General features: G+C 34.5%; 1 protein-coding gene across 1 annotated transcript in view; it reads left to right on the forward strand.

Annotated features, from left to right (window-relative positions):
* grik3 (glutamate ionotropic receptor kainate type subunit 3) overlaps positions 1 to 26,312 on the forward strand; it is a 219,166-nt gene that overhangs the window by 164,463 nt on the left and 28,391 nt on the right. Inside the window, exon 11 of the mRNA XM_059339180.1 lies at positions 16,013 to 16,236. Coding sequence (XP_059195163.1) covers positions 16,013 to 16,236 — 224 coding nt within the window. The remainder of the gene's footprint in view (positions 1 to 16,012; positions 16,237 to 26,312) is intronic.

Here is a 26,312-nt window from a genome sequence, read left to right on the forward strand (position 1 = left end):
CGCTGTGCATCATCAATAATTTGACACTAACTATTGATTTTAAAATGATGTTGTTGATTTAAAAGTGACTTATTTTGCATGAGCTTGAAAAATAGTGAGAGCTGGAATATATTACACTTTCGAAGCCTTTTCATTTTGAAAAAGATGCAAAAAAATGACCATTGCACTGCAAAAAGTTGTGTCTAAAAACAAGATAAAACATTAAATGTAAGTTCCATATCGACTGCTTCGAATTGTTCCTTAAAGGAACAGTGCGGCATTTTGGGAAATATGCTTATTTGCCTTCTTGTCAACATTGAAGCCACTACACTGCAAAAAAGGTGTTTAGTCTAAAAACCAGATAAAAACATTAAATCTGAGGGAAATGATCTTGCTGCATGGACAGATAATTTACTTTGACAAGATTTATTAAATTTAGATTATTAAATCTAGAAATAAGCATGTTGAACGCTTAAAATAAGACATTAACTCTTAAAACAAGATAAATCATCTAACACTTCTAAATCTAAAGTTGTTTTATCCTGATAAGAACCAAATAATCATCAGGTCACTCTGCTCGGACCAGTTCATCGCTGCTTGCAGCTTTAATTTATCTCTTTTCTACATTTTTGTCTTTTTTGGTCATTTTGTGACCAAAAGAAGATGGAAAAAGACACAAAATGGCCAAAAAAAGACACAAAAAGACACAAAATGACCAAAAAAAGGCACAAAAAGACCAAAAAGACACAAAAAAGACACAAAAGACGTAAAATTAAAAAAAAAAGACACAAAAGACCAAAAATTACCAAACAAAAACATGCTTTTTATAAGAAATTAACTCTTAAAACAAGATAAATTAAAGCTGCAAGCAGCGATGAACTGCACATAATTTCTTATTTTAAGTGTTCAACATGCTTACATCTTAATTTAAGAAATCTAGTCAAGGTAAATTATCTGTCCATGCAGCAAGATCATTTCCCTCAGATTTACTGTTTTTATCTGGTTTTTAGACAGCTTTTTTTGCAGTGTAATAAAGTTTAACATCAGATTACAGCGAGGGCTGATGATGAAGCATATGCAATGTAATCAAGAAGCGGTTGCTTTGCATAAGCAGCACATCCAGAGTGGGTTCGGCCTGGAACTGTTGTTTCTTTTCTTCAGGGGCTTTGACAGGCGGGACAGACATGTTTGCTGTTGAGGCACTTGAACTTTAGCTCCTGCAGCAGCGGGTCACAGCAGCAGGTCACCAGCTGTCTCACAGCACAGTCACAACGTCTCCAGGCACTCGTGGTCACACGCTTTCTTCAATTACCCCAAAACGTCTTTAAAACTGTCGTGGATTAGATTTCGATTAGATTTGGAAAGGTTATGGTAGTTTATGTGTGTATTTTAAGCTCATCTAAAGTTGGACTAAAGGACTAAAAAAGACACAAAATGAGTAGACAAAATGAGCAACAACAAAAAAACACAGAAGACACAAAATGACTATAAAAAACACAAAATGACTAAAAACACACAAAATGACCAAAAAAAGACACAACATGACCAATAAAGACACAAAATAACCAAAAAAACACAGAAGAAGACACAAAATGACTAAAAAAGACACAAAATGTCCAAAAAAGACACAAAATGACCCAAAAAAGACACAAAATGTCCAAAAAAAGACACAAAATGACTTAAAAAATTACACAAAATAACGAAAAAAGACACAACATGACCAAAAAAGACACAAAATGACCAAAAAAAGGACACAAAAAAGACACAAAATTACCAAAAAAGACACAAAATGACAAAAAAAGACACAAAATGACTAAAAAAGACACAAAATGACCAAAAAAATACACAAAATAACGAAAAAAGACGTAAAATGACCAAAAAAGACACAAAATGACAAAAAAAGACACAAAATTACTAAAAAAGACACAAAATGACCAAAAAAAGACACAAAATGACTAAAAAAGACACAAAATGACCAAAAAAAAGACACAAAAAAGACACAAAATTACCAAAAAAGACACACAAAGACCAAAATTGTTACGCCAAACACACAAGACCCAAATAAAATAGAATCCCACTAGAATAAAAACCAGAGTTGATGACAGGATCACACACAATCACAAGATCACATTTATGTTGGTTTTATTTGTTTCTTTTGGTTCAAAATGTTTTAATCCAGTAACTCAGAATAAAAAGTAAATTATTATCAGGTCATATAGGAGAAAAAAATATATACCAATATGGCATTTAAACACATTTTAAGTAGTGTAAAAGGATTCAAAAATGGACAAAACAGCCCATAAAGACTCCACAGAGTTAAACTGTCTGTGATTATATTCCTCTCTGCTAAAGGAAAGTCTGTGGTAGTTTCTGTGTGTTTTCTGCTCATCTATCAGCAGACTGAGAGGATGTGGGCTGGCTACAAGCTAACAGTGAATCTGTCGAAGCAAATATTAATTGCCATGACAGAAACAAATGGTGTGCTAAGCACGCTATTAACATTTGCATCACAACGTGATTAAAGTGATCATCTATTGTGACTAAATCAAGTTTAACAAGGCCTGTTGCATCATTTAGCACCTTCCAAACAATGCCCTTTGGCTCTGCACAGCTCTGTGCTGCACGGAGAGGAAACAGGCTGCATGGTGCACAGAGCAGTCTGTCACTGGGAAGCGTCAGTTACATGCAGAGTCAATCACATCCTGGTGGATCATATTCATCCAGAGATAGAGACACACCTTCACTCTATTCCTGTCACTTCCTCTTCCCCATGTGACAAAAACTGATCAACTACAGAGATGAATGAAAGCTTACTGCTCGTTTTAATAAACTCAAGTCCTCTTCTCTTGACTCTCTGGAGTCTTATAGGGCAATTTGTCCATTTTTGAGTCCTTTTCATGTTTTTTTGTGTCTTTTTTGTGTCTTTTTTGGTCATTTTGTATCTTTTTTTAGTCACTTTGTGTCTTTTTTAGTCATTTTGTGTCTTGTTTAGTGACTTTGTGTCTTTTTTAGTCATTTTGTTTCTTTTTTTAGTCATTTTGTGTCTTTTTTTGGTAATTTTGTGTCTTTTTTAGTCATTTTGTTTCCTTTTTTGTCATTTTGTGTCTTTTTTTAGTAATTGTGTATCTTTTTTTAGTCATTTTTTAGTCATTTTGTTTCTTTTTTTAGTCATTTTGTGTCTTTTTTTGGTAATTTTGTGTCTTTTTTAGTCATTTTGTTTCCTTTTTTGTCATTTTGTGTCTTTTTTTAGTAATTTTGTATCTTTTTTTAGTCATTTTTTAGTCATTTTGTTTCTTTTTTTAGTCATTTTGTCTTTTTTTAGTCATTTTGTTTCTTTTTTTTTGTCATTTTGTGTCTTTTTTAGTCATTTTGTATCTTTTTTGGTCATTTTGTATCTTTTTTTGTCATTTTGTGTCTTTTTTTAGTCATTTAGTGTCTTTTTTTTCCATTTTTTCCATTTTGTATCTTTTTTAGTCCTTTTGTCCAACATAAAATTTGATTTTGAACCTTTTTTTTACTTTCAAAACACTATCATGCTCAATAAAATTTTTTAAATGTTGCCAATGTGAACAAAGGTGTCAAATCTAACATATAAGAGGGTTCCATCCAGTTCTATCATTTGATACTAAATATATTTGAGCTTGTCTCCAGTTTTACTTGGTATATCATCATCAAACTAATCTTCTAGTCTGGATGTGATGAAGAAGTCATGCTTTGGAGCTTTTGGAGACTCCAGAGGGTTAAAAAGATGTCCATCAAGCAGTTTTATGTAATTCTGTAATGCAACTATGATTTATGAGGCTACAGTATATAAACCGATAGTGTGACTGCATGTGTTTTATCAGCTAAAACCAACTGTTTCCCCTGTTTTCTACCTCAGACCTTATCTAACTCTGTGACCCTTTTTTAAGTAAAGGCACTGATCCGCTGCAGTAAACTGTTATACATCTTATCTGTCTGTATTACAATGAGGGGGCAATGAGTTTTTAAGAGGTTAATAGAAAGTAGTTATGAATACAAATTGAACAGATAACAACTATGACAGCGGCCATATACTTTCCCTTCTCTATCTCTTTATATACGCTGCACACCATGCATGCAATCCATGCACACTGTAAACTATTGTCCTGTAAATCAACAGTAAAATACTGGCAGCGTTCTACTACACTGTAAAAAAAAAGAAAAGTTGGGTGAACTCAAAATTTCAAGGCAACAAACTTCAATACAATTTTAAGTTGGACAATTAAACTAAATAATTTAAGTTGATTTTTGTTTAATTTGAGTTTGCTCAACACTGTTTGACACAACATGACCAAAAAAGACACAAAATGAGTAGACAAAATGACCAAAAAAACACAGAAGAAGAACACAAAATGACTAAAAAAACACAGAAGAAGACACAAAATGACTAAAAAAGACACAAGATGACCAAAAAAAGACACAAAATGACCAAAAAAAGACACAAAATGACCAAAAAAGACACAAAATTACACAAAAATATCATATATTTTATGGGAAATGGCAAGCTACCGTCAAATTTTGCCCAGAATGCATTGTAATCTACAGTATAATACCTTTTTTTAATGTAAACACAGTATGTTACTGTCACAATTTGTCTGTTTTCTTACAGCAATTTGTTACAGTGCATGCAATATTTTTCATAAACAGTGTTTTCTATGAGATAGATATAGGAGAAAATGGCATTTCACAGTGCATGTAGCAGTTTTCGTGGGAATAAATGCAGCCCAAACTTTATTATCTGGGTGAAGGAGATGCAGTAGTTGGAGGTTGACTCCAGGGATTCTGCAGCCGTATAAACACAGAAGAAGACACAAAATGACAAAAAAGACACAAAATAACAAAAAAAGACTCAACAAAAGACACAAAATTACCAAAATAAACACAAAATGACTAAAAAAGACACAAATGACGATAAAAAAAACACAAAATGAACCAAAATGACCAAAAAAGACACAAAATGAGTAGACAAAATGACCAAAAAAACACAGAAGAAGACACAAAATGACTAAAAAAGACACAAAATAACTAAAAAAAAGACACAAAATGACACAAAAATATCATATATTTCATGGGAAATGGCAAGCTACCGACAAATTTTGCCCAGAATGCATTGTAATCTACAGTATAATAGCTTTTTTAATGTAAAAACAGTATGTTACTGTCACAATTTGGCTGTTTTCTTACAGCAATTAGTTACAGTGCATGCAATATTTTTCATAAAGTGTTTTCTATGAGATAGATAGAGAAGAAAATGGCATTTCACAGTGCATGTAGCAGTTTTCGTGGGAATAAATGCAGCCCAAACTTTATTATCTGGGTGAAGGAGATGCAGTAGCTGGAGGTTGACTCCAGGGATTCTGCAGCCGTATAAACACAGAAGACACAAAATGACAAAAAAGACACAAAATAACAAAAAAAAACTCAACAAAAGACACAAAATTACCAAAATAAACACAAAATGACTAAAAAAGACACAAATGACGATAAAAAAAACACAAAATGAACCAAAATGAGTAGACAAAATGACCAAAAAAACACAGAAGAAGACACAAAATGACTAAAAAAGACACAAAATGACCAAAAAAAGACACAAAATGACACAACAATATCATATATTTTATGGGAAATGGCAAGCTACCGACAACTTTTGCCCAGAATGCATTGTAATCTTCAGTATAATACCTTTTTTTAATGAAAAACAGTATGTTACTGTCACAATTTGGCTGTTTTCTTACAGCAATTTGTTACAGTGCATGCAATATTTTTCATAAACAGTGTTTTCTATGAGATAGATATAGGAGAAAATGGCATTTCACAGTGCATGTAGCAGTTTTCGTGGGAATAAATGCAGCCCAAACTTTATTATCTGGGTGAAGGAGATGCAGTAGCTGGAGGTTGACTCCAGGGATTGTGCAGCCGTATAACTGCCCTCTCATATCATTCCAGGGTCAGATCTCTTGAGCTTGAGTTAAAGTTTATATTTCAGGTCTGCTGAATCACCATCAGCTTATCCATACTGACAGGGGTAAGGAAAGCACTCGACCACAAAATAGAAGCCGCTAAAAATCCACACAGAAGACGTCATGCACCCTCGGCCATGCGATAAGGAGCAGTAAAAGCAATAACTAGCAATATAGATTATAATCTTCACTTCTGTTGCTATTTATAAAGGCAATAGACCTAAAAAAGGCTAAAGTATATACGTACATTTTTAAACGTTTAAATGCAACTTCTTAACTGTATATATCTGCTAATTTCTCTAGAAAATGGAACTACCGACTGGTATATATATATATATATATATATATATATGCATCTCAATGAATTAGAATATCAAAGAAAAGTTTATTCATGTCAGTTCTTCAATTCACAAAGTGGAAATAACACATTATATAGATCCATTACACACAGAATGAAACATTTCATGTCTTTATTTATTTCATTTCTTCTAATTATAATGATTATGGCTGACATTTTAATGAAGACCTAAAATTCAGTGTCTCAAAAAAAATTAATGTTACAAAAGACCAATTTTAAAAAGGATGTTCAATATGGAAATGTTGGCCTCTGAAAAGTATGTCCATCTTATAACGACTTTTTTTCCTCAATATTATGACTTTTAATTGTACAAATTCAACTTTTTATCTCATCATTTCAACTTTTATTGCATAATTTCAACTTAAATCTCATAATTATGACTTTTATCTCAAATTTTGAACATTACAAAAGACCTGTTTTAAAAAACATGTTTAATATGTAAATGTTGGCATCTGAAAAGTATGTCATCTATATGACTCAATACTGTGGATCTGTGCTGATAGTACATACATTGTAAAAAAAGACGCAAAATTACTATGAAAAGGACAGAAAATAACAGAAAAAATCTAAATTACTAAAAAAGACACAAACTGACCAATAAAAGACACTGAGTTACTTAAAAAAGACACAAAATGACAAAAAGACACAAAATGACAGAAAAAAGACACAAACTGGCCAAAAAGACACAAAATAACCAAAAAAGACACACAATTACTAAAAAAGACACAAAATTACCAAAAAAGACACAAAATTACCAAAAAAAAGACACACAATTACCAAAAAGACACAAAATAATAAACAAAAAAAGACACAAAACTGGCCAAAAAAACATAAAATTACTAAAAAAAAAGACACGAACTGGCCAAAAAGACACAAACTGGCCAAAAAGACAAAAAAATTACAAAAAAAAGACACAAAATTATTTAAAAAAAGACACAAACCGCGAGTCTGAGTCCCATGCTTTAAACCAAAGAGCGGGCGAACACAAAGAGCCCATGTGCTGTTTAACGATGGAGTCATGAATCAGTATTTGGTGCCAGCATTCTCTGCCTTTAGTAATCCATTTGTTCCCCTCAAGGTTATTGTTATTAACATGGATCCAGCAGAAAAGCTGGGATGGAGAAATAAAGTGCTGCAGTGGGAGCCCACCTCTCCCAACCCTTTCAGCACCGAGCCATTGACTCCTGCCATACGACTCCCTGCACTAAATGCCACTTAAGCTATTACAAGTTTTCAGCTGAGTACAGCGCTGACCCGATGGGGCTGAGGACAAAGCGAGAGCACTGACAGGGACACTTATGAAATGCCAGCAGAGAATTGCCACCATCACTTGGATGTGAGGCTGTTTCATGGCCGCTGAGGCTTTGAGTTTGTCACAGACAGCTGCGATTGTCCACGGTGCCTCGGCAAGGTGATTGCTGATGTGTTCGCTTGCATCTTTACAGTATTATGCAGCATCACATGCTCATTTTAGGCAGGGGTGGGCTATTAATGTTCCCAAGGGGCCATATGACCAAAATTCTGATCTTAATTCTGCTCAATATTAATTTAATCTCTTTATAAAATACAGTAAATTATCTGGTTTTGAGCAGCTACTGATAAGAATACATGTTGTGATAAGACTGTTAGTGTGGAGTAAATCAAATATAGCAGTAAAAAGTAGTAAATACTCCAATCATTATAGCACTTTAACATTTATTTTAAACACAACTGTAAATGACCTTTAGCAAGGTTCCTATAGGTGTTTTTGTATTATATAGCTTGTTTTTCATGTTTGTACATTTTCTAGGTGTTTTATAATATGGTGATGGTTTTATTTTGAAAACGTGCCGTCCAGTGTGAAACGGGTGCTTTTATTTTGAAAGGTAGTGACCGGAAATAACAGGTGGAATGGTTAAATGAAAAACGAACGGTAAATAATGAGTGCGTGGTAATTAATATAAAGTTGACGTAAAGTATGTAAAAGGCTTCTATAGTGGCTATATTTGTTGTCTTAACTATAGTAAAAGTGCTTGTTAGCTCAAGTGCTAATGCTAATGTTTGTTATTGCTCTTATGGTGGATTCACAAGGTGACCAAGGAATGTCTTATTTTATTTCATGGAGCTACGATTTTAAATAAATTAATAAATGCTACTTAACATACATTCAAACCACAAAAACAATATAGAGGACGTATGTTATGCAGTAAACCAGTAATTTAATATGCAAAAAGCAATTCGTGTTTTTGACAAGGTTACCTAGGTAACTCAGATATACGTAAATCGCCTTCAAAATAAAAGCACTGCGGTTTTATTGATTTCTAATTTTAGGGCACCTTTTTGTTGAATGTCATTTTTCCCAGATTTTTTGGGAAAAAAAGTGAAGTTTACATCACCTCACATTCCAATGGGTTGCCCCAATGTGGACCCGGAAATGTTGAGTACACCAAAGTTTTACGATGGAAATATATAGTATGGGTTCCCAGCATGCAGAAACTGCCAGATGGTAATTTGCATATGTTGGGCAATTTGTGTAATTGAGCTAATTAGCATAAATTAGCATGATCACCTATATTGGTCATATTAAAGTTCAAGTTCAAGTTACTTTATTTGTACGCAGAGGTAGATTTTGTTTGCAATATAGAGTCCTCATACACACACAGAAAAGAGGCACATATCACACACCATTCAATTTAAGACAGTGGGAGTTTAGAAATGGCAAATTAAATAAAACATAAATTAAATTAAATTAAAAATGTAAAGTTCTTACAGGTCCAGACTATACTTAGATATTGATGTGAACTAAAATACGAATAGCAAAAAAAAAAGAAAGAAAATTAACTTCCCTTTGTCTCATATCTATTTATTTTCTCATTTGTGAAGCCAGACTTTTTGTTCTATGTTCTGACGTTAAAAAACAAACAAAAAAACAAACATGCCGATCCTAGATCTCTTCCTGGCTTTATCCAGCTGAAGGAAGACGGTTCGTCTCACTGAATGTCATCGATACACTTGTAACTTTTAGGCAACCTTGACATAATTGTGCCATAAATGTAAGTGACAGCTTTGCAGGCTCTTCCTGGCTTGTGCTCAATCATAACTATATCACCGCCCACACAGAGGACATAACCTGCAATTCAGCTCAATGGCATGCTTTGCTAAGTTTGCATCATGATGTAAAACATTTTCACAGCATGCAAAGCTACATAGTCCTAGAGATTTAACAGATAATGAAGGAATACACTGCAAAAACTGAACTCTAAGTAAGGTTAAATATCTTAGATTAAGGGGATATATGCTTATTTTTTGTCTGATAAGATAGTTCTTCTTAGTCAGCATCTTTTATGTTTGACTGTTTCACTTGTTTTAAGTGTTTTGCTCCTTAATTATCTAAATAATAATAATAATATTACAGCTTATTTACTGAGATTTTATGACCTATACTGAGTAAATACATGCTTGAAACTAGAATATCAAAAGTTACAAAGCTGCCCTACAAGACACCTACAAGACTTACAAGACACAAAATGACCAAAATAAAGACACAAAATAGCTAAAAAAGACAAAACAACAGACACAAAATGACAGAAAGTGACCAAAAAAATACACAAAATGACTAAAAAGAGACACAAAATGTCTGACTGTTTCACTTGTTTTAAGTGTTTTGCTCCTTAATTATCTAAATAATAATAATATTACAGCTTGTTACTGAGATATGACCTAGACTGAGTAAATACATGCTGGAAACTAGAATATCAACAGTTACAAAGCTGTTTCATCAACACTTACAAGTCTAAAACTACTATTTCAAAGTAATCATTTCTTATTTCAAGCATAACTAAGAAATCATGACTTTGACATAATTTGACCTCTTCACATCCTTAAAACAAGCAGCCAGATGGAAATCTTTGTAGCTGTATCAAGAAAAGTTCACTAGTTTTTAGTCTGACTTTGCTGGTTTCTAGAAATATAATGCCTATATATCATTATGTCAAGATGATGGCTCTAGCATTTACTGATTATTAATTCAGGAATATTTTTCAACATATTGAGAAAATAGGTCACGTGTATTTCATTAGAATCAAGAAAAATGCACTTGGTATTACTTAGAATACACTAATTATAAGGTATTTTTGGGTTCATTAAGATTAGATATTTTTACTTGTTTTGGAAAGCCTCGACAAGACAAATTTTTTTTTGTTCCATTGGCAGATAATTTAGCTATTTTCAGGCAAAATACACCTAATTTTTGTACTTTTTTTCCTTGTTTTTGAGGGGTGTCTTTTTGCAGTGTAGCTTGACATTTTTGGGAAATACACTCATAAGCTTTCTTTCTGATAAATAAGATTGATCTCTCATGTCCATATAATTTATTTGAAGCTGGATTCAGCAGCTGATTAGCTTAACTTAGCATAAAGATCCAAAAACAGGCTAAATGTCTCTGTGTAAAGGTAACAAAACCAGCAGCACCTCTGAAGCTCATTAATGAACAAAAAAACCCTGTTTGTTTAATCACAGCAAAAAACAAAATCGACATTTTAAGTGGGTTATATCCTGGATAATTACTTGGCTGAGAGCAGGAACTTCTTGGAGTTGCCTGGCAACTGCTAAGCTAAGCTAACCAGCTGTTAGCTCCTGCTACAGACATGATGCACTGCAAAAAAGGTGTCTAAAATCAAGATAAAAACACTAAATCTGAGGGAAATGATCTTGCTGCATGGACAGATAATTTACCTTGACAAGATTTCTTAAATTAAGATTATTAAATCTAGAAATAAGCATGTTGAAGACTTAAAATAAAAAATTAACTCTTGAAACAAGATAAATTAAAGCTGCCAGCAGCGATGAACTGGCCCGAGCAGAGTGACCTGATGATTATTAGTTTCTTACCAGGATAAGAAAAACTTTTTGTGTCTTTTTTTTGTCTTTTTGTGTCTTTTTTTGTTTGGTAATTTTATGTCTTTTTAGTGATTTTGGTCCTTGTGTGTCTTTTTTTTTTTTTGTCTTTTTGTGTCTTTTTTTGGTCATTTTCTGTCTTTTTTGCATCTTCTTTTGGTCACAAAATGACTAAAAAAGACAAAAGCACTAAATTAAAATGTAGTAGTGTTAGAGAATTGTCTTGTTTTAAGAGTTAATTTCTCATTACAAGCGTGCAACATGCTTATGTCTAGATTTAACAATCTTAATTTAAGAAATCTGGTCAAATGAAATTACATAGATCATTTCCCTCAGATTTAGTGTTTTTATCTTGTTTTTACACACAGCTTTTCTGCAGTGTGGTTGTTAGCAGTATGTAATTACTGCATGTTTGGCACTGCAGCATCTACTAATATCCTATGCTACACAAAAACAAAGAATTAGCGCTCCGTGCTAATACTCAGGTATGTTTAAGGCACAGTCAGTGGATCATGTTCGTCATAACTTCCTGAATCCTCCAGTCTATCGCCAGGTGAGGAGGAGGTCCGGAGGGAGAACACCACTAAGCCCACCATCTGCAGACCCAGATAACAGCGAGCCATGTGGCACGCAGCAGGCCACTATCAGGTTATCTCGCCTGTGCCCAGTCTGTGTGCCTAAGCAGTAAGCAGAACAAGGACATGTGGCATGTATATTAGCCCACCGTAGGGAAGTCTGCAATCACATGCTGCTTGATCTTCCGGCTGAGTGGCAGGTTGGTTTAAAGCTGCAGTTGGCAGCCGGGGAACAGAGGGAGCAGTATGTGATGTACAAATTTGAATAGTTTAAGAGAGACAGCAGACGCGCTGCAGGACGCATCGCTTTCCCCCTTCTCTCCGTCTCTTCAGAGGCCACCGTGTATTTAGCTACCACGGTGCTGACCACAGGAGGACATAATCCGCAGCGCCACTTTCAAAGTGGAAATGTTTTCTTTCTGACCTTTGTTTACTTCTGTGTAGTAGTTATCACAAGAATCTGAGGGAAGAGGTGTTTAAGCCACAGGAAGAGGTAAACTCAGCCTCAGGGTCTAGAAACGGAGTATTTATAGAGGGAAGGAAATGTTTTTTTTTACTTTTTAAAAAAAACGACAGATAAGATGCCATAGAATATAACAGTGCACAGGAAGCATGCACTGCAAAAAAGGTGTGTCTTAAAACAAGATAAAACAGTAAATCTGAGGGAAATGATCTTGCTGCATGGACAGGTAATTTACCTTGACAAGATTTCTTAAATTAAGATTATTAAATCTAGAAATAAGCATGTTGAACACTTAAAATAAGAAATTAACTCTTAAAACAAGATAAGTTATCTAACACTTCTAAATCTAAAGGGTTTTTTTGTCTCGGTAAGAAACAAATAATTGTCACATCACTCTGCTCGGGGCAGTTCATTGCTGCTGGCAGCTTTAATTTAGGTCTTTTGTACATTTTTTGTCTTTTTTGGTCATTTTGTGACCAAAAAGAAGATGTAAAAAGATGCAAAAGGACCAAAAAAAGACACAAAAGACCAAAAGAAGACACAAAAAGACCAAAAAAGACACAAAAGACGTTAAATCACAAAAAAAGACATAAAAAGACAAAAGAATTACCAAACAAAAAAGACACAAAAACACCAAAAAAAAAGACACAAAAAGTCTTTCTTATCCTGGTAAGAAACAAATAATCATCAGGTCACTCTGCTCGGGCCAGTTCATCGCTGCTTGCAGCTTTAATTTATCTTGTTTTAAGAGTTAATTTCTTATTTTAAGCGTTCAACATGCTTATTTCTAGATTTAACAATCTTAATTTAAGAAATCTTAAATCAAGTGAAATTATCTGTCCAAGCAGCAAGATCATTTCCCTCAGATTTAGTGTTTTTATCTTGTTTTTGACACCTTTTTTTTTTGCAGTGTGTGCAGAACATGGCTGCATCATTACCCAGATCTACAGTGAGCCTTTTCAGCTTGTGAAGGTTTCTGGAACCAGCAGATTCCTGTTGGGTTAGGTCTAACGGTTTTGCATAAAAGATCCGAAACATGACACGAGATCTCCTTTTATTGAGTGGAAATGCTGCACGGTGAACTGTTGTATGAACACGCTCCGCTCCTCTCTCCCCGCTCAGTGTGGAGGCAGAAAAGAAAGCCTCCCTTTGTGAGTTGTGTCGTTTCTTGGAGGAAAGAGGTATCCGAGCGTGAACCGAGCAGCTGGTTTCATTAACCTCCTGTCCAGCCGGGGTGCAGGGGGAGTTGTGGGGGCCGCCAATTTAAATGGTAACCTTCTGAATATGCAGTCATACGCATATAATAGTGATTGCAACTTATCTGTCATGCTCAGCCGTGTCCATTACATAACGCTATACGGTGTAATATGTCATTCTGTTGGGACCAGATAATGGCTCCACAGATTACACTGCATCTTATACATTAGAATGATGTCTCTAGTTTTTCTGAAAGGCATCATGAAAGAGACAGAAACTTATTTCACAATGGAAATTCTAATCTAAGTAAGATTAAATATCTTAGATTAAGAGGATATGTGCTTATTTTTTGTCTGATAAGATAGTTCTTCTTAGTCAGCATCTTTTATGTTTGACTGTTTCACTTGTTTTAAGTGTTTTGGTCCTTAATTATCTAAATAATAATAATGATATTACAGCTTGTTTACTGAGATTGTATGACGTAAACTGAGTAAATACATGCTGGAAACTAGAATATCAACAGTTACAAAGCTGTTTCATCAACACTTACAAGACACAAAATGACTAAAAAAGACACAAAATCACAAAAAAAGACACAAAAATATTTTAAAAAAGACACAAAATGATAAAAAAACACACAAAATTAATAAAAAAAGACACAAAATGCCAAAAAAAGACACAAAAATATTTAAAAAAAGACACAAAATGACCAAAAAGACACAAAATGTTTGACTGTTTCACTTGTTTTTAGTGTTTTGCTTATTAATTATCTAAATAATAATAATATTACAGCTTTCTATTGAGATTTTATGACCTAGACTGAGTAAATACATGCTTGAAACTAGAATTTCAACAGTTACAAAGCTGTTTCATCAACACTTACAAGTCTAAAACTGCTATTTCAAAGTAATAATTTCTTATTTCAAGCATAACTAAGAAATCATAACTTTGACATAATTTGACCTCTTCACATCCTTAAAACAAGCAGCCAGATGGAAATCTTTGTAGCTGTATCAAGAAAATTTCACTAGTTTTTAGTCTTTGCTGGTTTCTAGAAATATAATGCCTATATATCATTATGTCAAGATGATGGCTCTAGCATTTACTGATTATTAATTCAGGAATATTTTTCGACATATTGAAATAATGCACGGTAATTGGTAGATAACTCGCAGCTTTTAAAAACCCGTATTGATCTTTATTGTGAGACGGTGCCCCCTAGTGGCCGTAGTATTTATGACAGCAGGAAATGAGGAAGTGAGGAAGAGGAGGCAGGAATAAAGACAATTTAAAATCCATTCAGGAGAGGCAGATGGTGGGTGGTGGGTGGTGAGACAAGGTCAAATTTGAATTTTTACCATCTTCACCATCTCATTTTTGCTTGTTAGGATTTGCTAATTAGCACTAATAGAACAGCTGAGGCTGATGGGAATACCATTCATTTTGCAGGTATTTGGTCCAAACAAGCATTTGACAAATTAGAATTTTAATCTGATGGTAGTGCTAAATGAAAAGTTAAGCAAGTTAATAAAATGAATCCTGAGGAAAGCACGACTGATTCTACCAAACTTCACAGTAATTTATTCAGTAGTTGTTGAAACATTTTAATCAGAGTTACGGATATCAACTTCTCTGTACCGCAAACATCACCAAAGTTATTAGGATTCATATTCTGGGAACTGAATACCTAAGTAAGTTAGTAAGGAAATCAGTAAGTAAGGAAGTAAGGAAATAAGTAATGAAGGAAATTAGTAAGTAAGGAAGTAAGGACATAAGTAAGTAAGGAAATTAGTAAGTAAGGAAAGAAGTAAGGAAGGAAGTAAATAAGGAAGGAAGGAAGGATGTAAGTTAGTAAGGAAATAAGTAAGTAAGTAGGTTAGTAAGGAAATTAGTAAGGAAGGAAGGAAGTAAGGAAATTAGTAAGTAAGTAAGGAAGTAAGGAAGGAAGGACATAAGTAAGGAAGGAAGTAAGTAAGTAAGGAAATAAGTAAGTAAGTTAGTAAGGAAATAAGGAAGGAAGGAAGGAAGGAAGGAAGGAAATAAGTAAATAAGTAAGTAAGGAAATAAGTAAGGAAATAAGGGAGGAAGGAAGGAAGTAGGGTCATTTTGTGTCTTTTAGTAATTTTGTGTCTTTGGTAATTCAGTGTCTTTTTTGTGTCATTTTGTGTCTTTTTTAAAATCATTTTGTGTCTTTTTAAAGTAATTTACCGTTTTCTCTGTCATTTTGTGTCTTTTTTTGTAATTTTGTGTCTTTTTTAAAATCATTTTGTGTCTTTTTTACGTAATTTAGTTTTTTTCTGTCATTTTGTGTCTTTTTAAGTAATTTTGTGTCCTTTTTTGGTCATTTTGATACTGCCCCCAGCGACCCCCAGGTAATTTTTTTAAGTTTGAGACCCCTGATGTAGACTGATCAAAATATCCAAGTATTTACAGCATTTCTCTCCAGACTACAGAAGTGGACCAGCAGACAGACATTACGACCTCAACAACAGCAACACGGGCCAGAAACAAACAAAGTGTTGTGCCAATATGAAAACAGGAATCTGAGCAACAATTCTCTCTGGTTTTTGTTTCCCTGCTACAGAGAGCAGACCTGGCCGTGGCTCCTCTCACCATCACGTTCATGCGTGAAAAGGTCATCGACTTCTCCAAGCCTTTCATGAGCATGGGCATCAGCATCCTGTACCGCAAGCCCAACGCCACCAACAACGGCTTCTTCTCCTTCCTCAACCCCATGACCCCCGACATCTGGGTCTACATCCTGCTGGCCTACCTCGGGGTCAGCTGTGTCCTCTTTGTTATCGCCAGGTAAGTTCTCACCTTTGTTTAAGAGGTGTAGTAGTTCTCACAAGAATAAGTAAGTAAGTAAGGAATGAAGGAAGGAAGGAAGGAAGTAAATAAGTAAGGGAGGAAGAAAGGAAGTAAATAAGTAAGTAAGTAAGGAATGAAGGAAGGAAGGAAGGAAGTAAAGAAGGAAGGAAGTAAATAAGTAAGGAAGGGAGGAAGAAAGGAAGTAAATAAGGTAGGAAGGAAGGAAGGAAGGAAGGAAGGAAATAAGGAAGGAAGGAAGGAAGTAAAGAAGGAAGGGAGGAAGGAAGGAAGTAACTAAGTAAGGAATGAAGGAAGGAAGGAGGGAAGTAAAGAAGGAAGGAAGGAAGGAAATAAGTAAGTAAGGAAGGAAGGAAATAAGTAAGGAAGGAAGGAAGGAAATAAGTAAGGAAGGAATGAAGGAAGTAAAGAAGGAAGGAAGGAAGGAAGGAAGGAAGTAAATAAGTAAGGAAGGAAGGAAGTAAAGAAGGAAGGAAGGAAGTAAATAAGTAAGGAAGGAAGGAAGGAAGGAAGTAAGGAAGGAAGGAAGTAAATAAGTAAGGAAGGGAGGAAGGCAGGAAGTAAATAAATAAGGAAGGACGGAAGGAAGTAAATAAGTAAGTAAGTAAGGAAGGAAGGAAGGAAGGCATCCTGAGGGAAGAGGTGTTTCAGCCACAGGAAGAGGTAAACTCAGCCTCAGGGTCTAGAAACGGAGTATTTATAGAGGGAAGAAAATGTTTTTTTACATTTTTAAAAAAACAGATAAGATGCCATAGAATATAACAGTCCACAAGAAGTATGCAGAACAAGGCTGCATCATTATTCAGATCTACACTGCAAGAAAAGGTGTTTAGTCTAAAAACAAGATAAAACACTAAATCTGAGGGAAATGATCTTGCTGCATGGACAGATAATTTACCTTGACTTGAAGATTTCTTAAATTAAGATTATTAATTTCTTATTTTAAGCATTCAACATGCTTATTTCTAGATTTAACAATCTCAATTCAAGAAATCTTGTCAAGGTAAATTATCTGTCCATGCAGCAAGATCATTTCCCTCAGATTTAGTGTTTTATCTTGTTTTTTGATGCCCTTTTTTGCAGTGTGTGCAGAACATGGCTGCATCATTATCCAGATCTACAGTGAGCCTTTTCAGCTCATGTAGGTTCCCAGAACCAGCAGATTCCTGTTGGGTTAGGTCTGACGGTTTTGCATAAAAGATCCGAAACATGACACAAGATCTCCTTTCATTGGGTGGAAATGCTGCACGGTGAACTGTTGTATGAACACAACAGTTACCTCTGTGTTAGCTGTGTCCTTTTTGTTATTGCCAGTAAGTCCACAGGTTGCACACTGTTTGTCCTATCAGCCCTTCATATGTTTCTTTTAAAGGTCTTTCAGTCAGACATAGTAATTTACTCTGTTATCATCGAAATCGGCTGAGATTCGAGTACAGCAGCCAGTTTCTCAAACTGCGTTAGCTGCTGGGTAGTGATCAAGGCAGTTATGTCTGCATGGGCTCTCTGCAGCCCAGCAGTGGGAGGAGGAATAGAAAAAATATATGTCTTCAGTTGAATTGCAAAGTCCCATTCAGTGTGCAATTTCTTGTTTCCTGTGTGATGTCTTTGGAATTGGCAACACCGCTTTAAACGACCCACTTTAGAACGATCGTTTAAAAAGAAGAAATACTTGCCGAGGCAAAAAAAATGATAACTTAACGATCATATTCGGCACTAGAAAGAGAAAAGATACACACACCTGATGTGGGGTTTCATCAGAAGAGGCTATTTATAGTTGATGGTTGCATTTATTTAAAAAAAAAAGGAAAAAAAAATCCTGGCAGTCATGAAATTATTATGGATGGAGATTATCTGTTTGATTGGCTGAGAAGTATCTCACTTGTGTGTTTTTTTTTTTTTGGTCATGAATATGATGAATATCCTGTTAGCATCATTGTGAGTATTTCCTGCTGCTTCTCATGCAAAGTGGTGCTTGAGGAAGTTCTAGAAAAGCGGCCAGTGAAAGGAGTTCTGGGGCTCGAGAGCAAACAGCTGCACTCCTCCATCCTCATTCGCTGGATGTGAGACCAAACACATTCTGGAGTGGCTTCACACAAGCACAAAATCATCTTAAATTGTTGCTTTCTTTTTTTTTTTTTTTTCTTTGGAGGCCAGCCTAGATAGCTGAAAAGCTGCACGGCTAAAAGTGCATCCTATATAATACCAGCATAAGTAAGTAAGTAAGGAAGGAAGGGAGGGAGGGAGGATGTAAATAAGTAAGTAAGGAAGGAAGGAAGTAAATAAGTAACGAAGGAAGGAAGGAAGGAAGGAAGTAAAAAAGTAAGTAAATAAGGAAGGAAGTAAATAAGGAAGGAATGAAGGAAATAAGTAAGCAAGGAAGGAAGGAAGTAAAAAAGGAAGGAAAGAAGGAAGGAAATAAGTATGGAAGGAAGCAAGGAAGTAAATAAGTGAGTAAGTAAGTGAGTAAGGAAGGAAAGAAGTAAATAAGGAAGGAAGAAAGGAAGTAAATAAGTAAGGAAGGAAGGAAGGAAGGAAGGACATAAGGAAGGAAATAAGGAAGGAAGGAAGGAAATAAGTAAGTAAGCAAGGAAGGGAGGAAGGAAGGAAGGAAATAAGGAATGAAGTAAGTAAGTAAAGAAGGAAGGAAGGAAATAAGGAAGTAAGTATGTAAGTAAAGAAGGAAGGAAGTAAATAAGGAAGGAAGTAAGGAAGGTTTTTTTATGTAGCACTTTTCACAGATACATTCACAAAGTGCTTTACAAAAGATAAAAAGAACAAAATAAGACAGGGGAACATGAGACAATTAAAACACGATTAAAACACAATGAAACATAAAAAATTGTAAAATAAAATGTACAATGCATGGTGGCCATCCAGATGCCTGTCTAAAAAGATATCTGGTCTTTAGGTGATTTTTCCACAGAAATAGCAAACAAATTCTGGAGTGGCTTCACATAAGTACAAAATCATCTTAGATTGTTGCATTTTTTTTTTTTTTTTTTTTGGAGGCCAGCCTAGATGGCTGAAAAGCTGCACGGCTAAAAGTGCATCGTGTGAGCATAAAAACCGACAGCGATGAACAATAAGAGGGCTACTTCAGCACAAGTAGGTGATTTTAAATGCTGGACAGAGGTGTCGAGGCATTACCAACAATATTAAGCAGAAAACACTTTGGATTTCAAAAGCTCTGCTGCACCACAGTAATTATGCTGCAAGGTTCGCTTCCAAAGGCACGTTTCAGTCCATCGCCTGACATAAATAACATGTAAAATATACTGTAATGCTTATGTGGCTGTGAAAAAATGCTGCCCTTTATTTTAGTATATCAGCCTATATTATCTTGAGACTCAGGAGGATTTAAGAGGACATAAGGACAGAATATATTTAACCTCTGTCATTCAACCCATAACTCAAAACCTGGAGAAGTACATCTGAAGCAATATAGATAAATAGAAGATGCTGAGTGTAGATTATGAGAAGATTTGGTAACACTTTATATTACATTAAACCTCTGAAGTCCAGGAGATTTTGGTTCAAATTTGTCAACTTCCTCTGCATTAATTTCTGTCTCTGTTTAGCATCTTTCAGTCTGTCCTTACATCACATGCATGGCTCCTTTTTCTCCACACAAGCTTGGCTATCTATTGGCTATGTCAGATTTTTCATTTTATTTCAATTAACAAAGTATAAAGCTGCCACACTGTAAAACCCAAGGCTGCGTGTTTGTTATCATAACTAATTTTCCCTTTTCAATACAACAAAGATCTGTGCGAAAAGTCATTTTAACTAAAAATATTGAGTCAAATCTCAAGATTCATTTGAGTTAATTCCATTGTTTTTGTTGTCTCGATGTAAAATTCTTTGGCAGCATCAACACTCAGATATTTAAGTTGAAACAACAAGTTGGGTTTTACAGTGCAGGTACCCAAAATACAAACAAAAGACACAGGTATAAACAAAGTCTAAACTTTGGTAACACTTAATATTAAGGTACACGTATTCAACATTAATTAGTTGTATAATAAGGCCATGCAGAATAAGGCATTAATAACTACTTAATAATGACTAATCAAGAGCCAATATGTTACTAATTTGCTTGCTAATAAGCAACTAATTAATGTTGAATACATGTACCTTAATATAAAGTGTTACCGATGATTCTTTACAGGGTTTTTGTGGATACACTTTAACACTAAATGTGTACTTATGATCTCTCATAGGAGCACAGGAACCTAGCTACAATCTCAAAAGTGCAAAATATGTTTCTTTGCACAAACATTTTAGTGTATTTTTCCTCTCAGTGGTTTAAATTATGGTTTTACCAACATACCACAAAAAGCTCTGACTCTAATTATGTAGCGAGATATAAAAGCAATTATAATTGCATTGTTGGAGGAATAAAACTTTTTAGAAAAGCACAAAGGCAACGGACATTAAAACAGTTTGTGAATCCAAGAATATTGCTTATATGTCTATAAATAGCTACACAGCCTTTTCAATACATTTCTAACAACTTAAATGTGCCTGTGAGCAATATTTTTATAGCCAAATATGTGCAGTCTGAGTGTCTTTTTGAATTCAAATCTTGCCACTGAACATAAATGTTGCATATGAAATAACATAAAAGGGCACTATAAGGGAAATATTCCAGCGTTATTATGGTAAATGGTGTAAACTGTACATGATTGGCAGTACTTAAACATTACAGCACAGTATATATATTGCTCCACATGGCTGAAGTAAATGCAAATGCAGTATCATTTCTTGCTTTTTGTTGTTGTGTGTTTGGAGAGCAGGCTGTTTTTTAAATCACCTCCTCTACTGATTGTGTAGGCTGTTCTCTTGGCCGACAGCTAATAGTGTTGTTTAGCAGACAGTTTTGTCTAGGGTTGTTCAGCACGCAGTCTGAAGCAAGCTTATGGCTCTGCTTACCGACACAGCCTTTTTAGGAATTAGCAGAGAACCAGCTGCTATTGAATCAGCCCTTGCTACATTGTCTGTGAAATTACTGTCTGTAGAAATTGCACTCAGAAAGAGAAAAAGAGAGAAAAGATGTTGCTCTTTTCCTCATTTGTAGCCTGTTTAAGTCCAGTTCATGTGTCGTAGAGAGCCTCTCCTATAGTATTTCTCCCCCATGCTTCTTCACTATCACATTATTTGACCCTGGCTTTCAATTTAACATTAAAGTAAAACAAAATGAGACTGAAGAAATTAATTGAAATGGTAGGGAGAGACACATTTATCACACAGCAGCTGCCCAAGGCCTCTCTGATGACTGCAAATGTTATTAGAGCACATGAATGTGATGAGAAACACTCAGAGATGAAAACACTACTGAGTATATATATATATATATATATATATATATATATATATATTGCTGTTCAGTTGGTGTAACCAGTCATTTTTTCTCATAAAAATCTGATTATATACAGGGAAATGAACGTGAACTAAAATGAGAAAAAATACAATCCATGTTTACATTGCATTATAACATTATGGTATATAACACATTTTTACAGAATTTGTCAAAACTTTTGAAAAAAATGGTTGTATTTAGAATATGTTCTGGTCAATATTGACAAAATGTGTAAATGTAGAAATACTAAAAAAAAAAAAAATTAATTTGATGTTTTTTAAAATTAAGTAATTATATGTATAAGTCCACTTAAATACAATGTAGGTGGATGAAGTATTTAATATTTATCCTTTTTTGTGGATACACCATTTTACATCTTGCCAACCCTTATTTGTCACTGACCCATATAAATATATATATATATATATAAATATATATATATATATATATATAGATATAGATATAGATATAGATATATATATATATAGAGATATAGATATAGATATATAGATATAGATATATAAGGAATAATCAAAAAAGAACAGTGGATTACTTATTAGGAGCCACAATATGAAAACAAGACAATAAAACACAATTCTAGACAACAAAGACTAAGAAACATATTTACAAATTAGATGTAATGCAAACACAAATAACATACATAGAATAATATAAAGGACAACAACAACAACAATGAAAACTACGATACACCAGTACAAAGCCACACGGCAAAAACAGACAAACAAACAAACAACAACAAAAAACAATGAATAAACAAAAAACAACAGTGGATTACTTATTAGGAGCCACAATATGAAAACAAGACACTAAAACACAATTCTAGACAACAAAGACTTACATATTTACAAATTAGACGTAATCCATTCTCCATTCTCACCCGCTTATCTGTGGCCGGGTCGCGGGAGCAGCAGGATAAACATAAATAACATACATAGAATAATATAAAGGACAACCAAAACAACAACAATTAAAACGACAATACACCAGCACAAAGCCACACGGCGAAAACAGACAAACAAACAAACAAACAACAACAACAACAAAAAAGAAACATGAATTTAGCCCAAACAGAAATATAAAGAGACTGGTAATATACACAGATTCCAGGATAAAAAGAAAATCATATGAAATACTAGTGAGTATATTTTGTTTTAATGCACACTAAAAATAGGCAGAGGCTCTTATTGTCCATCAGTCATATGTCTGAATTAAAATGACAAATACTTGAATGATGGCAGGAAAAACTCAATTTTCGGGCCATTTCATGGTTAAGTGCTTAAGTCCTTTTCAGAGTCTGATTAAAATAGACTGCTGACAAATCGGAAAATATTTTTGCAGCATGTAATTAAATTGAAGTGTAGCTATCTTTTGAACAATATTGATTACATTTCTTTTGAGAAATCTAAATCAGGCCCCTCATAACTGAAAATATGCACTCAATGAATCGTGGGTTCCAGTGTTGTGGACCATTTCATCGACTTATCTGGTTTTTTGAAGAAAAGGGCCTTTTTTTCCTGTCATTAGTACTCTCCGCTATATCTCATCAAAGTAACAGATATGCCACATTTTCGGGGAGATACTATCTAGAGTTTAACTCAGTAGAGCAAGCAGAATAAAGAGCCAGAATAAAAGATTTTTCACATTATATAAATACATTTTAAAAAGGGGGACAGTAGTGACATTTAGCATATCTAATCTCAGAATCTGCCACCGAAAATGGCTTGTGCAATAAAAAGGTGTGCAGCATTTTCAGCAGATGTCAAACTAAATGGCAGAGGTATGGAAGGATGCATGCTTTATAGTTTCATGTGACTTTAAGAGGACTCTTCATGCTTCACAATCTCAAACATGACATTTTATACCCTCTGAAAAATGTGATTTCTGTGCCTCGTTGGTCCCCTTTAGGACAAGGCTTATAAGAAATAGTTGAGGGGGATTTTGAAGTAAAGCTAAACCAGGAGATTTTTAAATGTTTTAACGTGACATTTGATGGTAGATTAGGTTTATAAAACCAGTTAAACTTACATATGAAGCTGGTGGTTGGCTGACTACATTGTTCCCTACATGGCTGCCCTACAAAGCCTACATTTGCTTTAATTCAGAGAAATAATGATGTAAAAATTGCAGTAACTACAAAATCCAACTCCAAATTTGATAGGGAAATTATTATCTAGATAGTCCATCCATCCATTCTCGTCCGCTTATCCGGGGCCGGGTCGCGGGGGCAGCAGGCTTTGCAGGATTACGGCAAAACCATACAATTGTTCCATACAATATACTCATACCTTTCTTTCTTTCTTTCTTTCAAGGCTTATAAGAAATAGTTGAGGGGGATTTTGAAGTAAAGCTAAACCAGGAGATTTTTAAATGTTTTAACGTGACATTTGATGGTAGATTAGGTTTATAAAACCAGTTAAACTTACATATGAAGCTGGTGGTTGGCTGACTACATTGTTCCCTACATGGCTGCCCTACAAAGCCTACATTTGGTTGAAATTGAGTGATAACTAAAAATGGGTTAGAACTCCTCGGTGTCTGTTTTATCTTGTGACAAAATTTTTGATTTAAAATTTTTGCTTTAATTCAGAGAAATAATAATATAAAAATTGCAGTAACTACAAAATCCAACTCCAAATTTTATAGGGAAATTATGATCTAGATAGTCCATCCATCCATTCTCGTCCGCTTATCCGGGGCCGGGTCGCGGGGGCAGCAGGCTTTGCAGGATTACGGCAAAACCATACAATTGTTCCATACAATATACTCATACCTTTCTTTCTTTCTTTCTTTCTTTCTTTCTTTCTTTCTTTCTTTCTTTCTTTCTTTCTTTCTTTCTTTCTTTCTTCTTATATAAAAATTGCAGTAACTACAAAATCCAACTCCAAATTTGATTGGGAAATTATTACCTATATAATAGCCACAATTAAGTAAAAAAAAAAGTGAGATAAAATTATATTAATACTAAAATATAACATTACTTTATAATATTAAGTCTTAAATACTCTGAAAACTAAATACAAAAGCAGAAAGAAAACAACAAGCTTATAGTTACTGTTACTATAGTTAAACCATCATTATTTTTGAGCGTAAATATTACATAATAGGAAAAAGTGTCATATCAATTACCTAACTATAACCCATTAGGCTGGCCAATTGAAAAACATTAAAAAAAACGTAAAAACGTTTTTTTCCTTTGCATAGTTACTGCAGTTAGACTAGACTAGTCAATGTTTTAATTGATCAACAAATGAAAATACTATTTAACTTGAAAGTTGTTGCTCATAGTGATGAACCAAAGGCTAAATATAAAGATGGCAGCCTGAAAGCTCCCCAATAGTGAAGCCAAAACATCTTAACCACCCCCTAGTGGTTGGCTGCAGTATAGGCCAGAAGCCCCGCCCCCTCCATGTTAGTGGATGGGAAATAGGCCTAAAACTCAAAGTACATCTAAAGAATTTTTTCACAAATATGGTTTCTGTCATGTTAGGTAGTTTTCCATCATGCTAAAATGTTTAACTTTGGTTTTAATTAGTTATTTGATGCAATTAAAAGGGGGTGTAACATCATGATTGACAGCTCACACTGTGATCTGATTGGCTAGCGTGGCTGTTTTGGGCGCAAACTCTTTACTCTGACTCCAACTCTCGCCTCGGGGATATTTTAAAGACATGACATTCTTTATATACAGTCTATGTGATGAACCCACAGAAAACTATCACCCAACTCTTCTTCCTGCACTTCCCCTTTAGCTTTACAGAGCTTTTTAATGTCTTTCACTACATTGTTTTTGTGATTATGGCCCATGGCTTTAATGTTCAGGTTGACACTTACTGCTCAATTGCTGTTTCCTGCAGCAGCATAGAGCTGTTTTTCAGTTCAAAACCTCTCATAAACTTACTGAACGCTGTCTGCTTTCCAAGCACCCAATGGGAAACCAATAAAATAGCGACCAACGCAGTGTAGCGATTTTAGTTTTTCTTAGTAATTCTCCACAGCAGGTATCCGTACACTCGACACACTTGGATACATACACTACCGGTCAAAAGTTTTACCAAATTTTCCAGTTTTTTATTGAAATTCAAGCAGTTCAAGTCAAATGAACAGCTTGAAATGGTACAAAGGTAAGTGGTGAACTGCCAGAGGTAAATAAAAAAAGGTAAGCTTAACCAAAACTGAAAAATAATGTACATTTCAGAATTATACAAGTAGGCCTTTTTCAGGGAACAAGAAATGGATTAACAACTTAACTGTATGGAGTCTTGGGCTATTTTGTCCATTTTTGAATTCTTTTCATGTCTTTGTAAGTCATTTTGTGTCTTTTTGTGTCTTTTTTTGGTCATTTTGTGTCTTTTTTTAGTCCTTTAGTCGAACATAAAATGTGATTTTGAATCTTTTTTTTACTTTCAAAACACTATCATGCTCAATAAAGAATTTAAATGTTTCAAATGTGCATTCATTTCAGAGTACACTGAGACATTAAACTGCATCATTTTCAATTACATTCTGGAAAAGTTGGTGTGTTCTAAAACTTTTGACCAGTAGTGTATGCTGACCAGGCACTGGCCATCCAACCTGACCATATAAGCTGTGGCCAGTTTGACCAGTTTGACTACACCTGAGACATACATGTTTCATCTGTGTGACACGTTGACTATGTTTGTAATGTTCAGCAACC

This window comes from Centropristis striata, chromosome 8, assembly GCF_030273125.1.
Source record: "Centropristis striata isolate RG_2023a ecotype Rhode Island chromosome 8, C.striata_1.0, whole genome shotgun sequence".
NCBI classification, from domain to species: domain Eukaryota; kingdom Metazoa; phylum Chordata; class Actinopteri; order Perciformes; family Serranidae; genus Centropristis; species Centropristis striata.